Raw genomic sequence first — 24,809 nt, forward strand, 5'->3', positions numbered from 1 at the left:
GTCTCAACCCTTCACTCATGGGGCCCATCCCTTTGATGGACTACCTGCTCTTCGTGACATGACGTCGGGACCGGATTCTGAGCTTTGTTGATCTTTGTGTGTTCTGGAAGGGAGTCAGGAGGCGTTTGTGGAACGTGGTTACTGAAAAACGCAGGGCTTCTGTCGCAGGTGAGGTGGTGGAGGTGGCAGCCCAGCCCGGAAGACACCCGGAAGACAGTCACATTTTCAGGCCGCATGTGAAGGGCAGTTTGATCTACACCAATGACTGGAGCAGTGGTCCTGGAGACACACGGGCATCCTCAGAAGGAGGCCAGCAGCAAAGGGGCAGAAATGGAACCACCTGAGCCAAGGGGAGGGTCTGGGCTAGCGACCCGGGGAGAAGTCCCAAAGGGTGGGTGACATCTGCCTGAAAGAAACATCAGAGAAGAGCAGGAGCTGGAGCAGGACCACAGCGGACAGAAGGAAGCACGGCTGCAGCTCCCCCAAGCAGACCAGAACTCATTGTCACAACTCAGTAATTCCTCAAAACTCACAAAGCCCGCTTTCATGTTTTGCCAACATTTTTCACATTGTGTTGAAATCCTTTTAGGTCCTAGAGATGTCTTAATTTGTTTACTGTTTGGTTTGAGTTTTGCAATATCTTTCATGCACATGAGCTTTGAAGCCGGTGAAGCTGACATGCTTTGAAAGTGTGTGTGTGCCAGAGCAAGCCAGCCCCGCCCACTGAGGCGCACAGAGCACTAACCCCCGGCCTCTCCCTCCCTCTTTCACCCGTTCTGTGCCCATTTATTGGCTGCCTCCTGTACTGGGGTCTTGCTTTGGCACCGAGGAGACTGCAGTCAATGTCGGAGGCTCCTGCTTTGAAGATCCCAAGACCGGGATGGAGACCGATGAGCTGGATCTGTCCCAGCGTGCAATGCAGGGAGGGCTGAGTGTGTCCCCCAACGTCTGTGTCGGAATCCTCACCAGCAAGGCCATGGTGTTAGGAGGTGGGGCTTGTGGGAGCCGGTGAGGTTGTGAGGGTGGAGGCTCACGGGTGGGATTAGTGCATTTGGAAGGGGGCCCCTGGGAGCTCCCAAGCCCCTTCTGCTCTGAGAGGATGCAGCGGCCAGGGAGGGGGCCTGGACCAGGAACGGAACTGACCGGCCCCTTAATCCTGGACTTCCAGCCTCCAGAACCGTGAGGAGTAGGCGGAGTGAGGCCACACAGCCTGTGAGGACCTGTTGTAGCGACCAGAGGGAAGACAGCGTAGTGGACACACCAGGGCTGGTGTGTGTCCTGCAGCCTCTCTGGGAGCCCAGGGCACCTGTCCCCAGGAATCACACGTGAGAAGCCAAACACAGGAGATGCTGCGGGGAGGCGGCCCCAGACCCCCGCTGGATGCCTCGCTTTACACACCTGCCACCGTGGGGGACAGTGCCGGCCTCCCAGACCTGCGCCCCAGCCCACAGGCGGAGCACTCCACCCCTGCACTGTCAGGGCCACCGGAGCCTGACAGCCTCCCTCCACCTTCTGCTTGGCAGCCCCTTCCTCAGAGAATAAAGAGCATTTTGGTTTTTTCTGAGACAGGGTCTTGCTGTGTCACCCAGGCTGCAGTGCAGTGGCATGATCTCAGCTCACTGCAGCCTTGACCTCCCAGGCTCAAGCGATTCTCCCGCCTCAGCCTCCTGAGTAGCTGGCACCACAGGCGCCACCATGCCCCGCTAATTTTATTTCTATATATTTTGTAGAGATGGGGTTTCGCCAGGTCACCCAGGCTGGTCTCAAACTCCTGGCCTCGAGTGATCCGCTCGCCTCAGCCTCCCAAAATGTTGGGATTACAGGCGTGAGCCACTGTGCCTGGCCATAAAGAACTTTCCGGAGGCTCCTGAGGTGCGCCCACCTCCCAGTCCACCTCCTGCAGAGACCCCATTGGAGGCTGGCCCATGCTCGGTGGCCTGTTCCCATTGTTCTGTGTTCCCATGTCCGCTCAGGAGGGAGCCTGGCCCGCACCCCACAGGGCACAGTCCTGCATCTTGCTCTGAGGATGAGCTTCTTCCTCTTCTCCCACTGTGCCAGGCCCTGCCGCTGCCCCAACACCGTGGATGTCTAGGGCTGTGGGCGGACAATGGCCCTGATGTCCAAGGACAGACGACAGAGGGTGCAGCAAACAGGTCCCCACTTGGTGGCGGTGACGTGTCCGGTTCCTGCTGCGTGCACTGGTTGGTGACAGCAGCAGTGGCTGGATGGAGAGAACCACACCCCTGCCAGTGGGAGGCCTGGCTGGTCACCTGAGCACAGACGCTAGGGCAGAGCCAGGAGGGGACTCAGGATGAACACCGCCACACTGGGGTGGCCAGAGAACCAGGCACAGGCGGGAGGGAGCCCCAGCCTGTTCCCGGTGGCCTGGGGGCCTCATCCGTAGCCAGGGGATGTGAGCAGGGAGTGGCAGCCGCTGTGTGACCCGAGGCTCTGAGATCAGAGTCCCCACCCTGGGCCCCGTTTTGAGGCCTGAAACTTCCATGGTTAGATGGTGATGGGGAGCCTTCCTTCAGGGAAAAAGATAAGGTTACAAATTCTAAAGTATGAAGATAAATCTAAACACAGAAGCATTAAAAAAAATCACATCACAAAGTTTAAAAAGCTGGAAAATGCAATAACACAATATTCGGTGACGGTTTTATTGGTAGCTGCCTGTAATTAATAAACAATCGACCCAGGCCATTTTCCCCACCGCATGGTCGTCTCTTCGCACACCTCTGTAGAATACCAGCTTTCCCCCGGCAGGGCTGCCCGGGATTGTGTTCTAACCTTGGCACCTGGAAGGCAGCCTCCCCATCACAGCTCGCTGCTGTGAGAACGGTCGTGGGTCCGGCTGCAGGACCGGCATTTCCTACCACATCCAGCCTCCCACTGCCAGCTCCGTTTCTCTTGCAGTCCCCACACCTCCCAGGCTGGGAGTACATGTCCCCCTCGCCAGGTGACCTCTGGCCCTGGCCATCCTGTCCTGAGACTCCCTGCTGCTCCTACAGATGGAGACGACATGACTGGGAACCCTGAAATGTCTCCCAGCAGACCGAGCCAAGTGCGTGTCCAGTTCAGCCTCCCTACGTGGATCCCTCACACCCCCAGGTCCCTCAGTGCCCCTCAAGGTGAAACGAGCATGACGGATGAACCCTGAGTGGAAGGGGCTTCTGGTCCCAAACACAGACGGCTGAGTTTTCTGCAAGTTTTACAAAATGATAAAAGTTTGTGAACGCACTGGCAGGTCCCCAGAGCTCAGCCTTCCTTGTGGTCCTGGCACATTTCCCCTGCCTGGGAACCCAGAGTCCGTGGGCCACAGCGGCCTTCCCTGTGGTTCCGTGGCACATTTCCCCTGCCTGGGAACCCAGAGTCCGTGGGCCACGGCGGCCTCTCCTGTGGTTCCGTGGCACATTTCCCCTGCCTGGGAACCCAGAGTCCATGGGCCACGACAGGCTGATGCTCGGCTTGGGAGCTTCTCTCCTGTGACAGCCCAGATGCAGAGGCGGTTGCTGGCTGCCCCGGGCCTCCCAGATGGGCACCTGAGGACCCCGGCCTCCTCCTGCTTGGGGTTCAGCCCAAGAGCAGAGCTTCTCAGGCCCTCAATCACCGTGGATGGAGCAGGCTTTCCTGGAGGAAGGACGAGCGCTGTCTGGAATTCTCCATCTTCCGTGAGGGAGGCTGAGCGGATGGCTGGGGGCCCAGAGGGGGCCATGCTTCAACATAGGCAAGAGGGAACCGGCCCTACCCTGCCCAGGGCCACCCTGTCACTGCTCAGACCAACTGCCCCCAGGAGCAGGATCTGCTGCCTCCCACACCCCACCCAGCAGAGAAAGCTGCGCCCTCAGACCCAGACCCCCGCGGCAGCAATGCAGGTTCCGGGTCCCAGCGAGACCCACAGAAGCAGACTCAGTGGAGGGCCCAGAAACCCAGCCCCAACAAGCCCTCTGGGTGGTTCTTACGAGTCTGGACCTGCTGGCTTGACTGCAGACCTGGCCCCGGCCACAGGACCGGCCACCCCAGCCTTGGTCGTGCGAAGCTGTGATGCTGGAGGTCCTTGGCCTGCTCCTCGGGGGTCTGCAGGGACCGGGACAGGTGGGTTTCTTTTCCTGTCCACCGACAGGGTAGGACAGGGACTGGGGACTTTACCCTGTGCCCCTCCCACACCTGCCTGCCTCATGCCACCTGGAGGCTGCAAGCCCCCCTGTACACAGCGGCCTCTGTCCATTTGCAGGCCACCCCCAGCCCTGCCCCCTCCCTTCCTTCTTAGGCACCATCCCTGTCCCTACCAGTCGGTGTCCATTTTCCTGCAAAATAGCTGTATTGCCTAAAAGACCTCTGATCTCAATCTGTACACAAGGAAAGCCTGGCTTCCCCCACTTCCCGCAGCCCGGCTCTGCTGCTTTCTCTCTGGGAAGGAGGGCCCCTCCCAGGCTGGCCTTCTGCTTCCAGCTCCGCTCCTGCCCCTCCAGGTGTGGGTGGATGTCGGAGGAGGCTGTGGGAAGGGGTGGTGAGCAAGGCTGAGGCTCAAGCCTCAGGGGAGCCTGCCCCAGCCCTGGCTGGGTGTGTCTGAGCCAGTGGCCCACATAGGCTTCATGTGGCCTGCCCGGCCATCCTCTCTTGGGCAAGGCTCAGAGCAGCGGGCCTCTAATTGTCCTCTCCACGTACTCTGAACACCAGAGATTAGAGTCTTCGGAGCAGGCCTTCCCGGTAGTTAACAGGCATCTGGCATAATTCTCCATGTCTGTCCACAAGGTCCAGAGGAAGGACAGAAATAGGAATCCCAGTGGGGCCAGAGCGGCTTCTTGGGTCAGCCAAGGGCCATGGCTGCCTCGCCTCTGCCAGGACACAAGGCGCTGGGCCGGCTGCAGTGTGACCCTTCCACAAGTTAGGGGTGCGCTGGCCCGGCCTTTGCTGCCTCTGGAGTCTATGGCATGTGGCGAAGGTGACTGGCAGGGGAAGCCTGGACATGGGGAGTGTGCACATGAGTGTGCCTGTGCCGATGTGTGCGTGTGTGGATGTGTGCGTGTGTGTGCATGTGTGTGTGTGCGCGTGTGTGTGCATGTGTGTGTGCGTGTGTGTGCGTGTGTGTGTGCATGTGTGCATGTAGGTCTTAGCTCAGACCCTGCCTCATGGCGGACACCACCTCCTGCGTCTCCCCAACACTGGTATGTGCCTTCCCGCATGGTCTACGGGACTGGGCTGTTGCTTTCGTTTCTTCAAGGGAAGAAGACGGTCATTGCCCCGGACCAGGGCAAATCAATTATCTTGTACTAATGGGAATGGCTTTGGGAAGTGCCCACATGCCCACATCTGAGCCAGCACTAGGCACCCCTCCCCTGTTGCATTGTGGACGGTCTTGCCCTCGGCAGCACTGGGGCTCGTGGCCATCTACAGAACGCAACCTTCTGTGACCGATACCCCTGAGTGAGTTACAGCCGGTGTCTCACCAGCCCCCCAGGCAGGCGGGTCCTGGTTCAAGCAGGAGGCATCTCTCGGGTTCTTTATTACACGTGCCTGGGGCACACACAGGATTCCCTTTCACAGAAAGGAGAGGGCCCCCTGGATGGACCCGTCAAAGAGGCGGCCTCAATGCACGTGGCCCTGCACCAGGCCACGGGGCTCAAGCTCACGCTTGTCTCCAGTGAGCTGGAGGGTGGTGCGGCGGCGTCTTCACCACACAGACAGTGAAGGGGGCAGTGGTGCTCAGGACACAGGGCTGAACCACTGTGGCCTCTCAGTGCTCTGTGTTGGGCCTGAGACTAGCAGGGATACACCGGCCATTCCTCTAAATGCAGAGGACAGCAGGTTTGCACGTGTGCAGGAGTCTCATGCAGGGGGAGGAGCCCTGGGGAGACCCTACCCTGGTGGCCTTCCAGAGCCCACGGTACCGAGGTTGCATTACCCCTGGAGTTCACCGGGGTCAAAGCAGGTGCCATGCATAGCCAGTCCCCCACTCCCCATCTATCACCAAAGCCTCTCCCCTCTACCAACTGGGCTGCACCAGCCCCACCCCAGCCAGGGCAATGGCTTAAGGAAGCCACCAGTGAGCAGAGCGGGTCCCGAGGCCTCACGGCTGAGATGGGAACAGAGTCAGCGTCAGCTCCGGGGCAGTGGGGTCTTTGGAAGCCCTGACCGGGAAGGGAAAGCACAGCCATTGACTGCGGATGGTGGAGGAGGGTCTCTGGCTGGATCTCAGGTGACAGAGCTGGGCTTGTACCTCAAGAAGGGCCTCTGCCTGGCAGGCCCAGCGCTGGCGAACAGGAGTTACAGAGGGGTTCAGGTCTAGGAGGAGCCTGGGTCCTGTACAGTGATGACCACTGTGAACTCTGGCTTGGGAGCTGTCTCTCGGGGAGCTGGCAGTGTGGGATACTGCAGAGCCCTCTCTCCAGGGTCTGGGCCCAGCTGTGTCACCTTCTCTCCCAGACTAGGATGGGTGACAGGCTGCCTCAGGGGCCAACACCATGGGTCTCTGGACACTCGACAGCCAGACCTTGAACCTGCTCCCTGGAGACCCCGATGGAAGGAGCTCCTGGGTGCACCGAGGGCAGGGATGAGGTGTGGGACCTGTTTGTCACCTCCAAGGTTGATGTCAGAGCCACTCCACACCTCTTACAGGTGAACCTGTGGAGCGTGCTGGCTGTGGAGGTGTGGGCAGCATCCGGCGGGCAGGAAGGGCCGAGGGCCACGTGGCAGTGGGGTGGGCAGGGGCTGAGCCTGGCGGTGCAGACAGCGCTGCTGGGTGAATGGCGCCTACACCACAAACTCCTGTGGGGGTGGGGCCTCTCCGAACAGGTCCAGGGTGAGGCAGTTGCTGGACCTCTTGCTGTGGAGAGTGGCCCTGTTCTCGCAGGGGGCTGTCAGCCCGCAGTCTGGGGCGCAGCGGAAGGTACGGCTGGGTGAGGTGGGCGCTGGGTGCAGGGCCAGCTGGTGCCGACGTGTGTCGTCCAGGCTGCGGCTGTGCGGCTCCTCGCTGACCCCGGCTTTCATTTCCCAGATCTGCAGGGAGAGGACACGGGGTGAGGCCTGCCACCCCCTCCCGCTCGCACCACCGCAGACAGCAGCCACACTGCTGGTGGCCACAGAGGCACACTCCTTGCCATTGCTCACCCTGTGCCGCTGTGCACGGCCAGCCTGCCCCTGGACGGGCTCCCCCAGCCTACGCCTCTGTGACACAGGCTTGGCGTTTTCTTTTGAAGCATTTTGGGAGGCCCCCACCTTGCCTAGCTTCTTTCCCAGGGCTGCTTTCTGCCTTTTAACTCAGAGGACCTGGACTCTTAGCATTTGGTGTAATTTAGGATCAGGTCTGAGTGTGGGCCTTGAACACCAGCTCTGGAAGCACCTCCAACATCAAGAATGGCCTCTTATTTTTATACGGGAGGAAACTGGGTTCAGAGGTGACTGTCCAAGGTCTCGTCCAGGTGGGCATCCAGTGGGCAGCGTCATGGCCCTTAAGTGACACCTCCAGCCCAAGCTTCTCGGCTGCCATAGTCCCTCAGGTCTGCCCTGGACCGCTGTGCCCCCAGGAGGCAGATAAGGCCCCTGGAGGCTGGCAGCAGGGAGCAGGGGGCAGGGGGCAGGGGCAAGCGGCAGGCCACGCTGAAGGCTGCCCAGCGCCAGGGTCTGACTTGCCCTTCTACGCGTGTTTTCTTGTTTTTAATCAATACGTTTTTCAAGAGTGACAGTCCCTGGCCCAGAGCTCAGGCGGCTTTGGGCGGCCGTCTCCTCCGGAGTGGGCTGACCTGGGCTTGGGATCACCCCCACCGGGATGGATCCGTGCCTGCCAGGACTTGCAGCCTCCCCTCCCTCCTCCCGTGCCCAGCCCTGTTCTCTCTCCATCCAGCCTCCCGTGCCCAGCCCTGTTCTCTCTCCATCTAGCCTCCCGTGCCCAGCCCTGTTCTCTCCCCATCCAGCATCACGATAACTAACCAACCACAGCTGATTTTCTCTGTCTTTCCAGGGGGATTCTGGACAGGGCTGACCAGAGGGGGCCTCACCCCGCTGCGGTGGAGTCGGGGGCGGGGGTTGGGAGGGCAACTTGGAGCCTGGCTGGGAACCCTGAGCCCACCTGTTCCCCACCTGGGCATCCAGGAACCACTGGCACTGCCTCTCCTCTAGCTCTCTGGGGGGACCCTAAGGCTCAGGGGCTCCACAGGAAGTGGGGGAAGGCCTGGAGCAGCCCTGCACACATGGGACCAGGTCCCAGGTGGAGGAGGTGGACGAAGGGGATGAGGCAGCCAGTCTGCTACATGGCAGGTCGCAGGGCCCAGGTGTCCAGGTCCTGCCTACAGTGGCCCGGTGACACTCAGGGCCCGGCCAGCCCCGCCCCAGGCAGGACCCCTCACTCCCCACAGCAAGCCGGCTCACTTGGCCTTGAGGCTGAGGCCCCCACCCACGCCCACCCGCCCCAGTGCCCGAGAGCCTTGTTGCTCCCTGACTTGCCCGCTGCGTCTCTGGGGATGTCAGTCGAGGGACCCTCTGATAGGCCTTGGAAGGTCCCCCAGGCCCCTGACAGGGGACCTAGGAGAAGGAGATGGAGGAGCAGGGCCCGGGACTTCTGGCCCATGGCAGGGACTCTACCTGGTGCACAGCCTTGGTGCTCTGGCCTCTGGTCCTGACCTCGGCGCAGGGTTCCTGGCGAATGGCTGTGGGAGGAGGCAGCCATGAGCACACGGGTCTGGGTTCTGCCTGACATGGCTCCTCCCCAGGGCAGTTCCCTGCAGTTCTGGGGCCCTGATCTCGGGCAGGCTTCTCCCGAGGCTCACACCGCCCCCTTGCTCTCAGTGCAGTGACTGCTTTGGCTCCGTTCCCTGACCTCTGATAAAACGGGCCCTTACTGTGCAGACGCGGGATTAGCACGACGATTCCCGCTGGGTTACAGACCACATGGCTTGCGTAAAACCTCAGAGATGGAGGCCAACCATCCCTTACTGGTGGACCAGACACTCCAAGGGCAACGGTGGACACAGTGGCTTAGTGACAGGAATGCCTGGCCCTGGGAGGCTCTGGTGATGTTTTGTGACCCTGGATGGCCCTGGGTGACTGAGCCCTGGGGCTGGTCCCACCTGATCTCATCACATCCACCATCAGGGCCGTGGGGACACTCAGAGACCAGCAGAGCTGAGGTCCCCTTTCTGGGGCGATGAGGAAGCTCTTTAGGGCCTCATAACACAGGGACTGGGCAGGATGCATCCTTCAGACGGGATGCTGCGTCCTGGGCCAGGTGGACACACGGTCCTAGAACACTCTGAATGGCTCTGTCTTTTCACTGCTACTCAGCTGGGCGTAAAAAGACGTGAGTCTAACCCAGGCTTTCTGACGGGAGGGGCGCTGGTGGGACGGGGCTTCCTAGGAGTAGGGGCTCCTAAGAGTTGGGGGGTCCCTAGGAGTTCATGGGACTTCTTAGGAATGGGGGGCTTCCTAGAAGTCGGGGGGCTTTGTAGGAGCCAGGGGGCTTCCTAGGTGTGGGAGGGGCTCCTGAGATCGGCTTCCAAGAAAGCTAAAGGACCCGGACTCATCTGCAACCCCAAGAGGACCCCACCTCTCCTGTCTGATGCCAGCCTGCGGCTGCCTCTTGGCGGGGACGGGGACTCAGGCACGGCAGGCTGCAGGCAGCTCCTCCCTGCCATCTCTGTCCTTCCGGCATGTTCTGGCACATTTCCCGGGACTCAGGTCACAGTCAGCCCCAGCCCCTCACGTCTGGCCACTGGAGGGCAGGCCAGGGCTTTGCTGCCTCAGCGTCCAGGGTCAGCCAAGCTGGGGCTGGCTGGGCTGCACTCACTGTCCCTGGGGCCTGGGCATCTCCCTCAGGCCCACCTTGGCTGTCACCCCATATGCTGGGGTGGCTGCGGCTGGTCCTGAGGCTGGAGGACGGCTCCTTCTCATGGAGACCCTGGACCTCCAAGGGTGTGTCCACAGACATCTCTCTGGATTCCCTGAGCCAGGAGTCGGCCTCGATGCCTGACGTGTGGGAGCTGCCATGGCTGTCGGTGGAGTGGCGTGAGAGGCGGTGAGGGCAGTGCTGGCTGCTGACCCCGCTGCCCGGGGAGCCCCTGCTGTCCGGGTCCAGCTCCAGCCCATCGCTGATGTAGGACTCCCGGTAGCGCTGCTTCTCTGCAGGGAGCACAGTGAGGACGAGCTGGAGAGGGACCATCCCCGCTGATGCAGGAGGAAGAGCCCGGGAGACAGAAACGCACACCCACAGCTCAGATGAGGACATGAACAGAGAGGGAGACCAGGCCTGTGGGTAAACACTGAGGCCAGGCCTCGTGCTCAGGTGAGGACATGAACAGGGAGGGAGACCAGGCCTGTGGGTAAACACTGAGGCCAGGCCTCGTGCTCAGATGAGGACATGAACAGGGAGGGAGACCAGGTCTGTGGGTAAACACTGAAGCCTTGTCGGAACCTGCGTTTCTTGCTCTTTGTGGGCACATGATGGGAAGAGAGGTGGGAAACAGACTAGGAAACTGAGAAGTGGAAACCTCAGGCAGCTCCTCAAGCCCTCAGCCTCCCCCAGCCCCATCTATAGAATTCCACTCTGGGTAGAGCTGGGGGGCCACCACCTCACCCTTCAACCTGAGCATCTGGGGGATGCGGGAGCCAGGAGGCCACAACAGTGAGAGACAGAGGTGCAGCCGGGCTACAGAGCCCAGCGCGCCCAGCCCAGCCCAGCCCAGAAGGCGCAGTCTGGCTGCGGAACCCAGCGCGCCTAGCCCAGCCCCACCTTCTGCCGCCTCCCGCTGTCGCAGCTGCCGCAGTGTGGGCCGCACGCGAAGGTGGAGCTGGTGGCTGGCGCGCAGCAGGTGCAGCAGGTGCCTCGAGCGCCAGGTGCAGCCCGTGTAGTAAACCAGCTTCTGTGCCGCGGGCAGCCCGTCCAGCTGGATCTCCAGCTTCTTCCCCTGAACAAACAGGAGAGAAGGTGCCACCCCACAGGTGGAAAACCACGCTAGCAACGGGAAAGGATGATTTTAAGTGTCAGTCATGGCCCCCAGGGGGACGGGGTTTAGGTTTTCACTTTGCAGTGCAGACGGCTGTTCACGGGCACTGTGCTCAGGGCATGCTCTGCTTTGCCCTTGCTTGAGAGGACACAGCCCTCTTGGCTAGAAAGTGCCCGCAGCTGCGTGAGGGGAGCGGAGGTCTGGGGTGGGATGGGAAGACCTCGGTCTGGTTGTCCAGAGCAAGCCTGCTGCCCAGCAGCCCCCACAGTCGCTGCCCTTTTACGCCCGGCACCCGGGCTGTGGGGTGGCCCTGGGTGACAGCTCTGGGGCCGAGACGAGAGGCACAGAGGCCACACAAGTGCGTTTCTATGACCTGCTCTTATTTTCTCCCTTGGTTTTCTCAATTGAAAGCCAGAAGTTTTCAAGCGATAACAACAACTAGACCTCACCGGGCAGCTAAACACCCAATGCCTGCAGGGCCAGGGTCAGGCACAGAGCCCGTGAGGCCAGGACGGCCCTGAGGCTCCCGAGAGGCCGGCAGGAAGGGACCTGCACCTCGTCGGGAAAAAATGCCCAGAAAATGCCCCAAGGATGAAGCCGCACCTGCCCAGGCTCTCCCGGGCACGGGGACTCCCCAGACACCCACCAGAAATGCCAGCTTCCCAATGTGGGGCCAGGGGAGGTCGTAGAGCAGCTGCGGAGCGCGGTCCACCTCCTGCGGGACAGCAGAGGCAGGGTGCGTCCAGGTGGGGCCAGCCAGCGCCCATGGCCACTGCAGGGATGCTCCACGGCCCAGACCCCAGCGGGGAAGGGAGGAGGGGGTGGGGGCAGGAGGAGGGGCTCTGTGAAGCTGTAGCCCCTCCAGTCACCTGGTAGATGTGCACTCCCCTGAGGGTCAGTCCCAGGATCACGGTGGGGTGACTTTCCTTCTTATCCTAGAGGGCACAGGTCAGAGGTCAGGTTGCAGGCCTGGGGGCACCGGGCCTCACTGATGGCAGAGTGTGGTCAGTCTGGCTAGGGGCCAAGGCCTCCATGGACCAGGCTGAGCTCTGGGGCCCATTTACAGACAGTCTCATTCACTCCAGCATCAGACCAAAGGCACAGTTATCACAGCACAAGCCTGCCTTACATCATGCTAAATAAACATCAGCCATGACCTAAGAGAGCCCTGGCCATGCCGGCCCCGGGGTCCTGATAACACTGTCAGCTTGGGGGGCTCTGGTTACGCCTGCCCTGGGGTTCTGGTCCCACTGTTAGCCATGGGGCCTCCGTCCATCCCTGGCCTGGGGTCCTGGTCCCACTGTTAGCCATAGCCATGGAGGCTCTGTCCATCCCTGGCCTGGGGTCCTGGTCCCACTGTTAGCCATGGGGCCTCCGTCCATCCCTGGCCTGGGGTCCTGGTCCCACTGTTAGCCATGGAGGCTCTGTCCATCCCTGGCCTGGAGTCAGAGACCGGCCTGTCGCTGGCCGCCCTGGGCTCAACCTTGTGCAGCCTGAAGAAGTGCACGGGTACGTCCTCCAGCCGGCAGGCCTCCTGGATGAAGCACAGCACGGCCTCCTTGGGGCTCAGGCCCTGGCGCTCACGGTGCAGAGCAGGCATGTGCCGGAGGATGTAGTCAATCCCCCTCTTGGTGGTGATCTGAGGGCAGAGCCAAGAGGTCAGCTCAGACCCCTGCTGGTCCCCCCTTCGTCCTCACCGGCCCCCTGCTCCGAGAAGCCTCCCCAGACTCCCACAGCTGGTGCCGACCTCAGTGGGCAGGGCCGGGGCCTGACTGCTGAGCCCAGACCCAGAGATGGTCTCGGTGCCCGCTCTGGCCCTGGGCTCTGTCTGATTTCCTGTCCCCCTCGGACCCTCCCCAAGGGAAATGGCAGCAGCCAGCCCTCCGCAGGCGTCTGCAGGTGGGGACTCCACTCTCAACGAGCCCTGGCTCTTGGGAACCTGCCCACTGAGGACCAGCTGGGGCCACCACCGGGACGGGGGTAAGACCCACAGGGACATGGAATCACTGAGGGTGGAAATGTGCCCAGAGGCCAAGGGCAGGTGTGGCGTCCACAGCGCTGGGAGGAAGCCTGGCTGGGCCCCACCCTGGCCTCAGCGACTGCCACTCAGAGCAAAGGCGAGAAGGCCCCAAGGTGCACAGGATAGAGAGGTACACAGTGATGAGCGGTCAAGGAGAGAAACCTAAAAGTTCACCCGGAACAGGGCCTGCATCCCCGGGGTGACAGCCATCAACCCACGAGGCCAGCAGGCCAGACAGCGCCTGGGACCGGGCACACAGCGGCACGGCCCACGCCTCTCCGTGGCCCTCCTCCCAGGGGTACAGCACTCCTTCCCTTACAGGTGAGGAAGCTGAGGCTCAAAGGCTCCTACGGGTCCCAGGATACTGAGAGAGAAGCGGGAAGGTTCACAGCCATGAGGCCCGCGTGGTCACATTCCACAGCCAGGCTACCGAGGGGCTCAGAGAGGTGAAGCCAGTGAGCAAGGCCACACAGCTGGCCGGGTGCATCAGGAGCACAGGCACCCAGACCTACCTGCTCTGGGCCACTCCTCCCACACCGCCCACCTTTGGGGGTGGTAAGGACCCTTGGGTCTTCAGGAGAAAAGGACAGATGACTGCCCTGTGTCCATCCCTCCAGCATCCCCTGCCAGGCCCCCAGGCCCCTGCTCCTACAGACGGCACCGGTGGAGGTGGACAGGCACCAGGCCAACGGTGCTGGGAGGTGGCAGGCCCCGACCTTACCCACTGCGGGAAGTAGGAGTGTGGCTCGAAGTACCTCCCGGTGTGGGCCGGCTCCCGGTGGTTGCCCAGGTCAGCCTGCAGCGCGCAGGCAGCCAACAGGAAGTAGGCCTCCTCCCGGTGGGCGCACTGCGACCTCAGCACACGCTCCTTCAGGTGGCAGTAGTACAGGTGCCGTGCCCTGTGGTCGCTGGAAGGCGGCGGGGAGTGAGTTCCAGGAAGGACAGCGTGGGGACTCCCGGCCCTTCTGGCCCTGCCTTGTCCCTCCCCACGCCAGCTCCCAGGGCTGTCCTGAGCCCCTGGTACCTTGTTCCTGTCTTGTTCTACCCACAGCTGTGTCCCTGCAGGGCCAGCGAGGCACAGGCCCGCACTCTTCCTGGAGCAGGACGCAGGTGACTTGCTGCCACCAAGCAGCCGCTGGATGAGGCTCCACCTGCCCGAGGTCCCGCTCCTTCCCCAGTGAGCTCGGCCTCCATCAAGCCAGGCCCCAGTGCAGGAGAGCTGCACAGAGTCTGGGCGACTCAAATCCCTGGATGTGGACAGACCTGGCTCCCAGAGCTCACCGCCCAGCACGGGGCCTGGCCATGGCTGGTATTCATTAATCACAGGGGCTGGGCGGGAGGTTCGCCCAAGATGCAGGTACAAGATCTTCTCATGTAATTCCCCCAAACTGGCCCCATAACACCAGGTAGCTCCATCCATCAACCCAATACCTTCCAGACCTCCTCTGCAAGGCTCTCCAGAACCTTCCACATATTCACACACCCCCCGCCTTCCACATATTCACACACCCCCCACCTTCCACATATTCACACCCCCCGAACTCTCCAGAACCTGCCACACAACCGCACACCAATGTCTCCAGGACTCTCCACACAACCACACACCAGCGTCTCCAGGACTCTCCACACAACCACACACCAGTCTCCAGGACTCTCCACACAACGACACACCAGTGTCTCCAGGACTCTCCACACAACCACACACCAAAGTCTCCAGGACTCTCCACACAACCACACACCAATGTCTCCAGGACTCTCCACACACAACCACACACCAGTGTCTCCAGGACTCTCCACACAACCACACACCAGTGTCTCCAGGACTCTCCACACAACGACACACCAGTGTCTCCAGGACTCTCCACACAACCACACACCAGTGTCTCCAGGACTCTCCACACAACCACACACCAATGTCTCCGGGACTCTCCACACAACACACACCGCATCTCCAGGACTCTCCACACAACCACACACCAATGTCTCCAGGACTCTCCACACAACCACACACCAGCATCTCCAGGACTCTCCACACAACCACACACCAATGTCTCCGGGACTCTCCACACAACCACACACCAATGTCTCCAGGACTCTCCACACACACAACCGCATCTCCAGGACTCTCCACACAACCCAGCAATGTCTCCGGGACTCTCCACACAACCACACACCAGTGTCTCCAGGACTCTCCACACAACCACACACCAATGTCTCCGGGACTCTCCACACAACCACACACCAGCGTCTCCAGGACTCTCCACACAACCACACACCAGCGTCTCCAGGACTCTCCACACAACCACAGCAATGTCTCCAGGACTCCCACACAACACACACACCAATGTCTCCAGGACTCTCCACACAACCACACACCAGCATCTCCGGGACTCTCCACACAACCACACACCAGTGTCTCCAGGACTCTCCACACAACCACACACCAGCGTCTCCGGGACTCTCCACACAACGACACACCAGTGTCTCCAGGACTCTCCACACAACCACACACCAGTGTCTCCAGGACTCTCCACACAACCACACACCAGTGTCTCCAGGACTCTCCACACCACCACACGCCTCTCACTCTCCAGAACCCTCCCGCACGCCCCTCACTCCCTAGAACCTTCCACACAACCGGACACATCCCTTTTGGAACTGGGGGGGGATGATGCCTACTTAGGGAATTCCTGGGAAACCCCCTTAGGTTTCGCCCCAGGGAAAACCCTGTTCTCGAATCCCTGAAGCTCTGCTCTGGAAGTAAGTTTCAGGATCCTCCTGAGGGACATCTTTTGTTTTCCTAGAAACTCTAAGGCAGCTCTGGAAGAAGTGGCCCCTGTTGGTTTAGAGTGCAGCCCACCAGAGGTACAACTTCTCCTCTCCTGCCGGGGAGAGCTTCCCACTAGACACCTGCAGAGTGGGCAGCGAACAGCGAGAACCGCCGTGCAGAAAGCACAGGAGCCCTTTGCCCAGCGGCCTCTGGAAGCCTCGCCCAGCCCTGGACGGTGTACCCCCCCTAGCGAGTACGAGTCCTGGCGTTTGAGGAAGCACTACTTTAGGCCGGACGCGGTGGCTCACACCCGTAATCCCAGCACTTTGGGAGGCCGAGGCGGGTGGATCACCTGAGGTCGGGAGTTTGAAACCAGCTTGACCAACGTGGAGAAACCCCGTCTCTACAGAAAATACAAAATGAGCCCAGTGTGGTGGCGCCCACCTGTAATCCCAGCTACTCTGGAGACTAACGCAGGAGAATCACTTGAACCCGGGAGGTGGAGGTTGCAGTGAGCCGAGATTGGGCAAGTAGAGTGAAACTCCATCTCAAAAAAAAAAAAAAAAAAAAAAAGAAAAAGAAAAAGAAATAGAAGTACCAATTTATGACACAGTCTGTATACCTTTCAATTAAATAGAATTCCTGTGTTCCCCCAAAGCAAACAGCCAATATAGTGGTGTTTGTTTGTTTGTTTGTTTGTTTGTTTGTTTTTGGAGAAACTCAAATGTAATGTGTGACCTTCATGGGACTTCTATGTCATGTGGCAGATTTTCAGTATTCCAGGAAACATCCTTTAAAGTCAGCATGCCGTTACCTTATGACCCTTCCGTTTTCCACGTAGTGCTGCACCCGGAGGAACGCCACGAAAGGGGCTCTGGGTTTCTCATTTTCCTGGTGGGGAAAATACAAGAAAGAGCCAGTGAGCCACAGGGAGGTGCCCCTGGCTGTCCTGTCTTCCCCTTTCGGGGGGAGGGGCCTGGATTGCTTCACACTCAGTTCAAAGCCGAAGCTCAGGTGTCTGCCGCCAGAGCTGACAACTCGACTCATGGTAATTTCTATGGGAAAACTCTGAGTGCGACGTGGTCTACAGCGTTCAAGAACATCTGCCAAGGCGCGCTTCGGGGTGGGCTCACCTGCCTGCAGCCTCTGGGCTCACTGCAGTCCCCTGCGGACGGGGCAGCTGCGTGGACAGAAGGCAGCACATCCCCACGGTCCAGCACAGTCCACCGTGGTGCCCTGCCCTCTCCCACCCCATGCATCCCTGTGGTCCAGCACAGTCCACCGTGGTGCCCTGCCCTCTCCCACCCCATGCATCCCTGTGGTCCAGCACAGTCCACCGTGGTGCCCTGCCCTCTCCCACCCCACACTCTATGCTTACTTCATATGTTTCTTTCTTCCAGTCTTTTGAGAAGTACTTGCTGAGCTTTTGCTCCAAATCCATAAATATATACTCATTGTCTGAAAGCAAAACAAAAGGCTTCATCAGAGTGGTCACCATGCTTCTCAGGTGTCACCATTTGTTCAAAACTGAGTGTGGCTTTGAGAGAAGAGACGCACAGCTGAAAACTGCGTGTCTCCAACTGATGCTGTGTACGGGGCTTTCCTTGGCTGACAATGCAAAGAGCATCCTAACACACGTGCGGGTGTCAAATGCTTGCTTACTAAAACGATGTTCCAGTGTGCAGGAATATTACAAGCTGATATTCAAAACTGGCACATGCTCCAGGCACGCCCTTTGGGAAAGCAATTTAGCAACATGTATCCCTCCCCTCTTCCTCTGCAACCCAGGCACTCGTCTCTCAGCTATGGAATGAGTCATTTGAAAAATAGAGATGTCAGGGTTAGATGCGGTGACTCAAGCTTGTAATCTCAGCAATTTTGGAGACCAAGGCAGGAGGATTGCTTGAGGCCAGGAATTCAAGACAAGCCTGGACAACATAATGAGACCTCAGTCACCACAGGAAAAAAAAAATTAGCCAGGTATGGTGGTGCATGCATGTAGTCCTAGCTACTCAGGAAGCTGAGGCAGGAAGATTGCTTCATCCTGGGAGTTCAAGGCTGCAGAGAGCTATGAATGTACCACTGCACTTCAGTGTGGGTGATAAGAGTGAGACCCTGCCTCAATCAATCAATCAATCAATAAAAATAGAGATGTCTATAATCTAGTACTAAGTTGATCAACTTCAAGTCAATGATCCGAGTTTTACCTGTTAACCTAGTTTCCCTGGAAACTGCAAGAGATGCTTCTTCCTAAATTAGGTGTTTCTATATTTTAAAAATATTTGCCACCATGTGTTTTCTTTATGGCCTGGAAATATTAAACAATTTTCCTAGAGAGGAAAATAAAACCTAGAGAGATACCCTTCGTGCTGTGACTTAAAACAACGCATGATCCCTCCGTGTCTGCTGGGGATTCGTTCCAGGACGCCCCTCGGATATCAAAACCCGGGGATGGTGTTGAGCTCGCGTGTACCCTACACACATCCTCATGTACACTTTAAATCATCTCGAGATTCCTTATGATACCTGATGTAATGTAAATGCTGTGGAAATCTTTGCTATACTGTGCTGTTAAGCTTGTATTATTTTATTGTACTATTTATTATTATTTTGAGTATTTTCAACATGAGGTTAGTTAAATCCGAGGATGCGGAACCCACAGCCCTAGGACTGAGTCCCTGAAATACACTCGAGAGGGAAGTCACCGCCCAGAGGAGCCCGGGAGCAGTTGCCGGCCGCAGCAGTGGGTGCCTCAGGAACAGTGGCGGTGCAGGCTATTCCTGAAACTTTTACTTTATTCTCTGGCCACCGACCACACCAGTTCTGACCGTCACCTCACAGATACCTCCCTGGTGACAAGTCAACCAGCAGAATCCAAAAACATCATGCTGAGTTCCCGTACAGGGGTCCCCAGGTGAAGGCAGGGCCAGAGCCATGGCTGGCAATGCATGGGAAGGCTACGATGGGGCCCGGGGTGACGGGCAGGGCCCACCTGAACGTGGCCTCTCAGGGTCACAGCAGTCAGCCCCGCTTCTGCCCAGCCTGTCGGCCCTCACGGTCGGGGCCTGACAGTCCTGAGAGGCGCGGGGGCCAGGGAGCTCACTGTGTTCCAGGCTCAGCGGAGCCTGGCGTTGCCCTTGCTGAGGGTGGAATCATGCCCCCCAGATGCATACACTGAAGTCCTGGCCCCTGGCACCTCAGTTCCTGTATTTCGAGATAGGGCTTTTACAGAAGTCATTGAGTGAACATGAGGTCATTAGGGTAGGCCTTCATCCAAGAAGACCAACATCCTTATAAAAACATGGAAACTGCAGAGAGAGAGACACACACAGAGGGAAGACCATGTGACCACACAGACAGGCAGCCATTGGCAGGCCCAGGAGAGAGGCCTCAGGAGAAGCCATGCATGCTGGCACCTTGGCCTTGGATTCCACCCTCTGGAACTGAGACACAGATGTGTGTGGTTTAAGCCACCCCATCCGTGGCAGCCTGGTGGCTCAGAGTGAGGTAGGAGGCATGAGTTGACTCGGCAGGGGAATGGGACTCAGATACTGGACCAAATTGAGGACTAGCTAAAACAGAGATGGGGGAGGCAGCTTCCCATAAGACACGCCCACCAGCCGCGGGTCAGTTTACCATTGCCATGGCAACCCTGGGAGGTACTGCCCCTTTCCAGGCCAACAACCCGAGGATGTGAAAGTTACCGCCTTTTTCCAGAAATGTCTGCATAATCTTCTCTTTAATTTGTATATAAGTAGAAGTGGGTATGATTCTGAGTGCAGCCCTGCCTCTGAGCTGCTGCTCTGGGCGTGCTACCTCTGGGGGGGCCCGGCTCTGCACCGAGCTGTGCCTCTGTTGCTGCCATGCATGGCTGCTTCCATAAGAGCTGCTGTCTAATGCCACCCGTTCGCCCTCGAATTCTTTCCTGGGTGAAGCCAAGAACCCTCTGAGGCTAAGTCCCAACTTTGGGCTTGCCTTGCCTACCCTTCATCAAGAGGACCCGACGGAAGCGGTGGCAAGGCCAGTCTCGGCAGGGCTCACGGGGCCGGCAGTGTCAGCGTGCCTTCCCGAGAGTCCGTGGGCTCCACACTCTCCATTCATGATTTGGAGCTGAGGCCTTGAGGTGCCGTGATTCCCCCAATGTCCTCAGAACCCTGCCAGACCCGGCTGCTGGCTCCGGCCCTCTGGGCTGACTGGACTTGGCAGCCCTGTGTCCCTGACCAGGCATCTCCTGGCTCAGGCCTTGCTTTCCTGCTGGCGGGGCCAGACTGTGGACTGTGATTGAGCACTGGAAACAGGAGCCTGGAGGAACCTCAGAGGCAGGGCAAGTGCCAAAAGCCACCTGACAAGGCTGCCTGCTGTCCGACTGCCCCGTGTGACATGTTGAAAGGGACTCCGCTGTGATGCCAGTGGAAGGCGCCGTGGGTTAGCCGTCATGGGGGAGGAGGAGGAACAGGCCGAGCGTAGGACTTTCAGGGTAATGAAGTTCTTCTCTGTGACACTAAGGTGACAGACATCTGGCATTTGACACTTGTGCAAACCCAGAGAACGTGCCACACCAGGAGGGAGCCCCGAGGTCCACTCCAGACTGCGTGACACTGGTCACCGTGGGCTCCTCAGCGGGGACAGACACACCACCCTGGGGAGATGTTGGCAGCACAGGAGGCTGTGCGTGCGGGGAGTTCACATGGGAAATCTCTCCCTTCCACTCAATTTTGCTGTGAACCATAACTGCTGTAAAAAATAAAGTCTTAAAATCCTAAGTAAGGTCTCCTTCACCTCTGAGATTCAAGGCTCCCCAGGGAGAAAAAAACCTGTAACTCAGTCACAAAAATCTGAATTTGCAGCAAACATGACCTGCCTGCCCTGCACCAAACTGCCACGAGCCCCCACCGGAAGCACCAGGCTGCCGCGAGCCCCCACCGGAAGCACCAGGCTGCCACGAGCCCCCACCGGAAGCACAGAGGTTTGGGAGAGGTAAGGCGTTCTTTCTAGAACACACTGGGGAGACTGTCCTCACACCAGCACTCCCAGAACCCAGGGCAGTAAGCAGTGGGCAGTGGAGTCAGGCAGGCACAATTTCCTCTCGGTCAAGAGTCAAATCACCCAGCATCCTTCCTTGTGCAGTGTCGGGGCAGAACAGGGGAGCCTCATGCTGGGGGGGCCCAGGGACCTGGTCCAATGACATGGACGCAGGGTCCCCAGCAGACTCTGAACAGCATGAACCCTGGAGGGCAGCATGGCCACCCTCATAGTCACCGCCATCCTTGGGCAGAACCTAGTGCAGGAGGTAGCCCTGCGGGCAGCCACCAGACAGCAAGACTGTGGTGCAAAAGGTACTTCTAGTAGTTCAGACTCACAGGTGACTTAAAACAACATACAATCCCTCTGTGTCTGCTGGGAATTGGTTCCAGGACACCCCTCGGATATCAAAACCCGGGAATGGTGTTGAGTTCGTGTGTACCCTACACACATCCTCGTGTACACTTTACATCATCTCGAGATTCCTTATAAAACCTGATGCAATGTAAATGCTGTGGAAATCTTTGTTATACTGTGTTGTTAAGCTTGTATTATTTTATTGTTGTACTATTTATTGTTATTACTTTGAGTATGTTCAACATGAGGCTAGTTAAATCCAAGGATGCAGAACCCATGGATACAGAGCACTGTCTACTCTTATTTATATTAGAAAACCTGCAGTCCTGAGAATAAAAGCCACAGGGAAAAATTAGTCCCAGATATGGCAGTACTGCCTTACAGCCACCTGCATTACATGTGAAGATACTCCATCCCCAAGTGCTCGCACGTTCTGCAGATAAAGGAAGACACCAGTGAGGAAGATTTACCCACAGAGGCCTGCAGAAAGGGCATCACAGGGCCGGGTGCCTGGCTTGGCCCCTCTCTGCCCTGCCTGTCTTTCTAATCTTTAGAACCCTGCTCTTCTAGATGGCATTAGACCCAGAGGGGAGGCTGCAGGGCTGGGTGCATGGCTCAGTCACTCTCCGCCCTGCCTGTCTTTCTAATCCTTAGTACCCGGCTCTTCTAGACGGTGTTAGACCCAGGGGGAGGCTCCAGGGTGTCACCAGCCCCAGTTTCCTTTTGTGTCAGGGAGGATCAAACACTTGGCCTCATCGGTAACAATCACAGCAACTCGCTGCTTGGACACTGCGTGCCATGCTCTGTGCTAAAGACTCTCAACCAATCCTTACATCTTTAACCTGATGGCACTGTTATCTACTCCCATCTCACAGATGGGGAGGCCTAGGCTTGCAGAGGCCATTCCTAGGGGAGTCCCCACCCCACTCCCTAACAGGCCAAGGACCCTCAAAGCCAGGGGTTAGCAAACCAGGGCCCCAGGCCAAACCCCAGCAGCCACTTGCTCTTGTTAACAAAATCTTGTTGGAACACAGCCACAATCGTTCTATTACGTCGTGTCCATAGCTGCTTTCGTACTGCAAAGTCAAAATATTTACTATGTGGCCTTTTACAGAAAAACTCTACCAAGGCCTGGTCTAAGCAAATGCTGAGTGAAAAGGTCTGGATCACCATTCTCTGGTCCTGACTCCCCCGAATTCACCATTTGGGTACTCGAGCTTGAACTTCAGTGTTTGCAGCATGAGTAGCAGATCTGGGGTTGCTAAAGGATCTGGGGTTACCTTTGCCTCAGTAAGGTCAGCAAAAGGCCCTTTATTTGTACGTTCATTACCTAAATCACCCTGCTGTGTCCTTCCAAATTCCACCTCAAATCACAATGAGAAGGAGAGAAAATGAATTTTTCAAGCTTAGTCCTTCCTAGTGCTTAACGTCAAACACTATGAGAACAATTCCTGCGGCAACACCAATCTGGAAGACAAAGCCACTTGTTTCTCAAAATCGTCACTGTCCCCTAAACCTCCACACCCCTAGAAGTGGGACAGCAGACATCATCACTTCTGGTGATGGGTGCACCCTTCTTAGCCCGGCCAGAGTGCCCCGCTGTATGGTCAAGGCAGTCTAGATGTCACCGTGAAGACATTCTTAAGATGAGGGCAACACTCAGGCTGAGTGCGGTGGCTCATGTCTGTAATCCCAGCACTTTGGGAGGCAGAGGCAGGTGGATTGCATGAGCCCAGCAGTTGGAGACCAGCCTGGGCAACATAATGAGACCCGACTCCACAGAGAAATACAAAAGGTATCTGGCTGTGGTGGTATTAAGGAAGGAGACCACTACTACTCCCCTCACCTTGCCTAGTTCACAAGACAGGAGGAGAGAGAAAGCAAAAAGTTAGAAAGAAACCAAAGTAAGATAAACAGCCAGACAACCTTGGCACCACCACCCGGCCCTAGGAGTTAAAAAAGTAATAATAATAACATCAACCCCTGACCTAAACTACTTGTGTTATCTGTAAATTCCAGACACTGTATGAAAAAAGCGTTGTAAAACTTTTTGTTAGCTGATGCATGTAGCCCCCAGTCATGTTTCCCACGCTTGCTCAATTTATCACAACCCTTTCATGTGGACCCCTTAAAGTTGTAAGCCTTTAAAATGGCCAAGAATTTCTTTTTCAGAGAGCTCTTAAGATGTGAGTCTGCCAACGCTCCCGGCCAAATAAAAAAACCTCTTCCTTCTTTAATCCGGTGTCTGAGGAGTTTTGTCTGCAGCTCATCCTGCTACATTTCTTGGTTCCCTGACCGATTAACGGATGGTCAAGGCAGTCCCTTAGGCAGCTTATGCCTGCCCTGTAGAGCATCCCTGCGGGGGACTCTGGCCAGCTTGAGCGATGTGGATCCTGACAGCGCTCCCGGGTAGGCATTTGCCCCGGTGGAACGCCTAGTCAAAGCAGTGCACAGCAGGCCCCCGTGGAGGATCAACGCAGTGGCTGAACACCGGGAAGGAACTGGCACTTGAAATCCGGACATCTGAAACTTGGTAAGACTGGTCTTTGGAACTTGCCCACTCCATTTGAGTGGAAGCGTGGCCTGATCACCCACAGCATGCTTGTACCGGCACTTTGGTTTTTGTTTTTGACTTGACTTGAATTGCTTGATAAACAGGCGTGCCTTTATTGGCACTTTGGTTTTGGTTCTGATTTTAACTTGGCTTAAATTGCTTGACGAACAGGTGTGCCTTTAACAACACTTTGGTTTTAGTTTTGATTTTTATTTAGTGTGAATTAGATGAGTGAGTGACCTTTTACCCTTTCCTTCTTGTAGTGTAAATGTTGTTTTGTCTCGAGAAAAAAATAGGTCAGACACAAAGTAAGCCCACTCCGCTAGGAACTGTGTTAAAAAAAAAAAATTCAAAAAGAAAAAAAGAAAGTCATCAAATCATCAAAACTTACTCTATTAAATGCATGTTACAGAACCTTTAGAAAGGTTTTGCAGGAGATTATAGAGTTAAGTTAACCCCCTAGAGGTTAAGAACTCTGTGTGAATTAGAACTGCCCTCTGTTGGTGTTGGATGGCCCATTGAAGGAACTATAGTTAGAGAACAATTGGCCATGTATTTAAGGTGGTGACAGGGGTGGGAGGATAGCTGGTGTACCTAGATCAAATTCCTTTATATTGACTCATGGTTAAATATAATATAGACAAAACCAGCATAAATTTAGCCCTGTTTAACAGCTTATTGCAAAAAAGCCAAAAGTAAAAGTAAGAGCGGTTTCGCCAGCAGACACAAAGTTAAAAAGGGAGTCCCAGAAACAGCAAGAGAAGCCACTTTTGCAGGAGCTACCAGAGATAATAGAAATTCTTTCTCCATATGTCCCAGCCTACTACCCCACTTTACCGAGGCCAACAGCCCCCTCAGAAACGAGATTCAGGAGCTAACACGCCCCAGGTCTCACCTTGGAGGGGAGGATGGGGCCTCCAGAGGCCAAGGAAGGAAGTCAAGATAGTCAAGTGGCCGTCTTAGATCTGGGCTTGCTCGAGCTATGTAAATGCCTCTCAGGGAGATGCAAGGACCTGTCTATTATAATGACCAGGCCCACATCTGGGGGGGCGGGGGGCAACATACTTTCATCTATCAACTCTTTTCAACCATTGATCTACTAAACTGGAAACACCCTGAACCCGCCACCTTGCTCCCGGCAGCTAAAGC

At 57.3% G+C, this 24,809-nt stretch overlaps 1 protein-coding gene across 3 annotated transcripts in view; it reads right to left on the reverse strand.

The window, feature by feature from the left end:
- Window positions 1–2,649: 2,649 nt before the first annotated feature.
- Window positions 2,650–24,809, reverse strand: part of FRMD1 (FERM domain containing 1) — a 34,261-nt gene continuing 12,101 nt past the window's right edge. For all 3 annotated transcript variants that reach the window (XM_050787085.1, XM_050787086.1, XM_050787087.1), the window contains 10 exons: window positions 17,106–17,185; window positions 16,542–16,618; window positions 13,679–13,865; window positions 12,421–12,576; window positions 11,807–11,872; window positions 11,584–11,652; window positions 10,724–10,898; window positions 9,817–10,113; window positions 8,581–8,645; window positions 2,650–6,999 (listed from right to left, as the gene is read on the reverse strand). In XM_050787085.1, coding sequence (XP_050643042.1) covers window positions 6,754–6,999; window positions 8,581–8,645; window positions 9,817–10,113; window positions 10,724–10,898; window positions 11,584–11,652; window positions 11,807–11,872; window positions 12,421–12,576; window positions 13,679–13,865; window positions 16,542–16,618; window positions 17,106–17,185 — 1,418 coding nt within the window. In that variant the 3' untranslated portion in view covers window positions 2,650–6,753. The remainder of the gene's footprint in view (window positions 7,000–8,580; window positions 8,646–9,816; window positions 10,114–10,723; window positions 10,899–11,583; window positions 11,653–11,806; window positions 11,873–12,420; window positions 12,577–13,678; window positions 13,866–16,541; window positions 16,619–17,105; window positions 17,186–24,809) is intronic.

The sequence above is a fragment of the Macaca thibetana genome, chromosome 4 (genome assembly GCF_024542745.1).
Source record: "Macaca thibetana thibetana isolate TM-01 chromosome 4, ASM2454274v1, whole genome shotgun sequence".
Classification (NCBI taxonomy): domain Eukaryota; kingdom Metazoa; phylum Chordata; class Mammalia; order Primates; family Cercopithecidae; genus Macaca; species Macaca thibetana.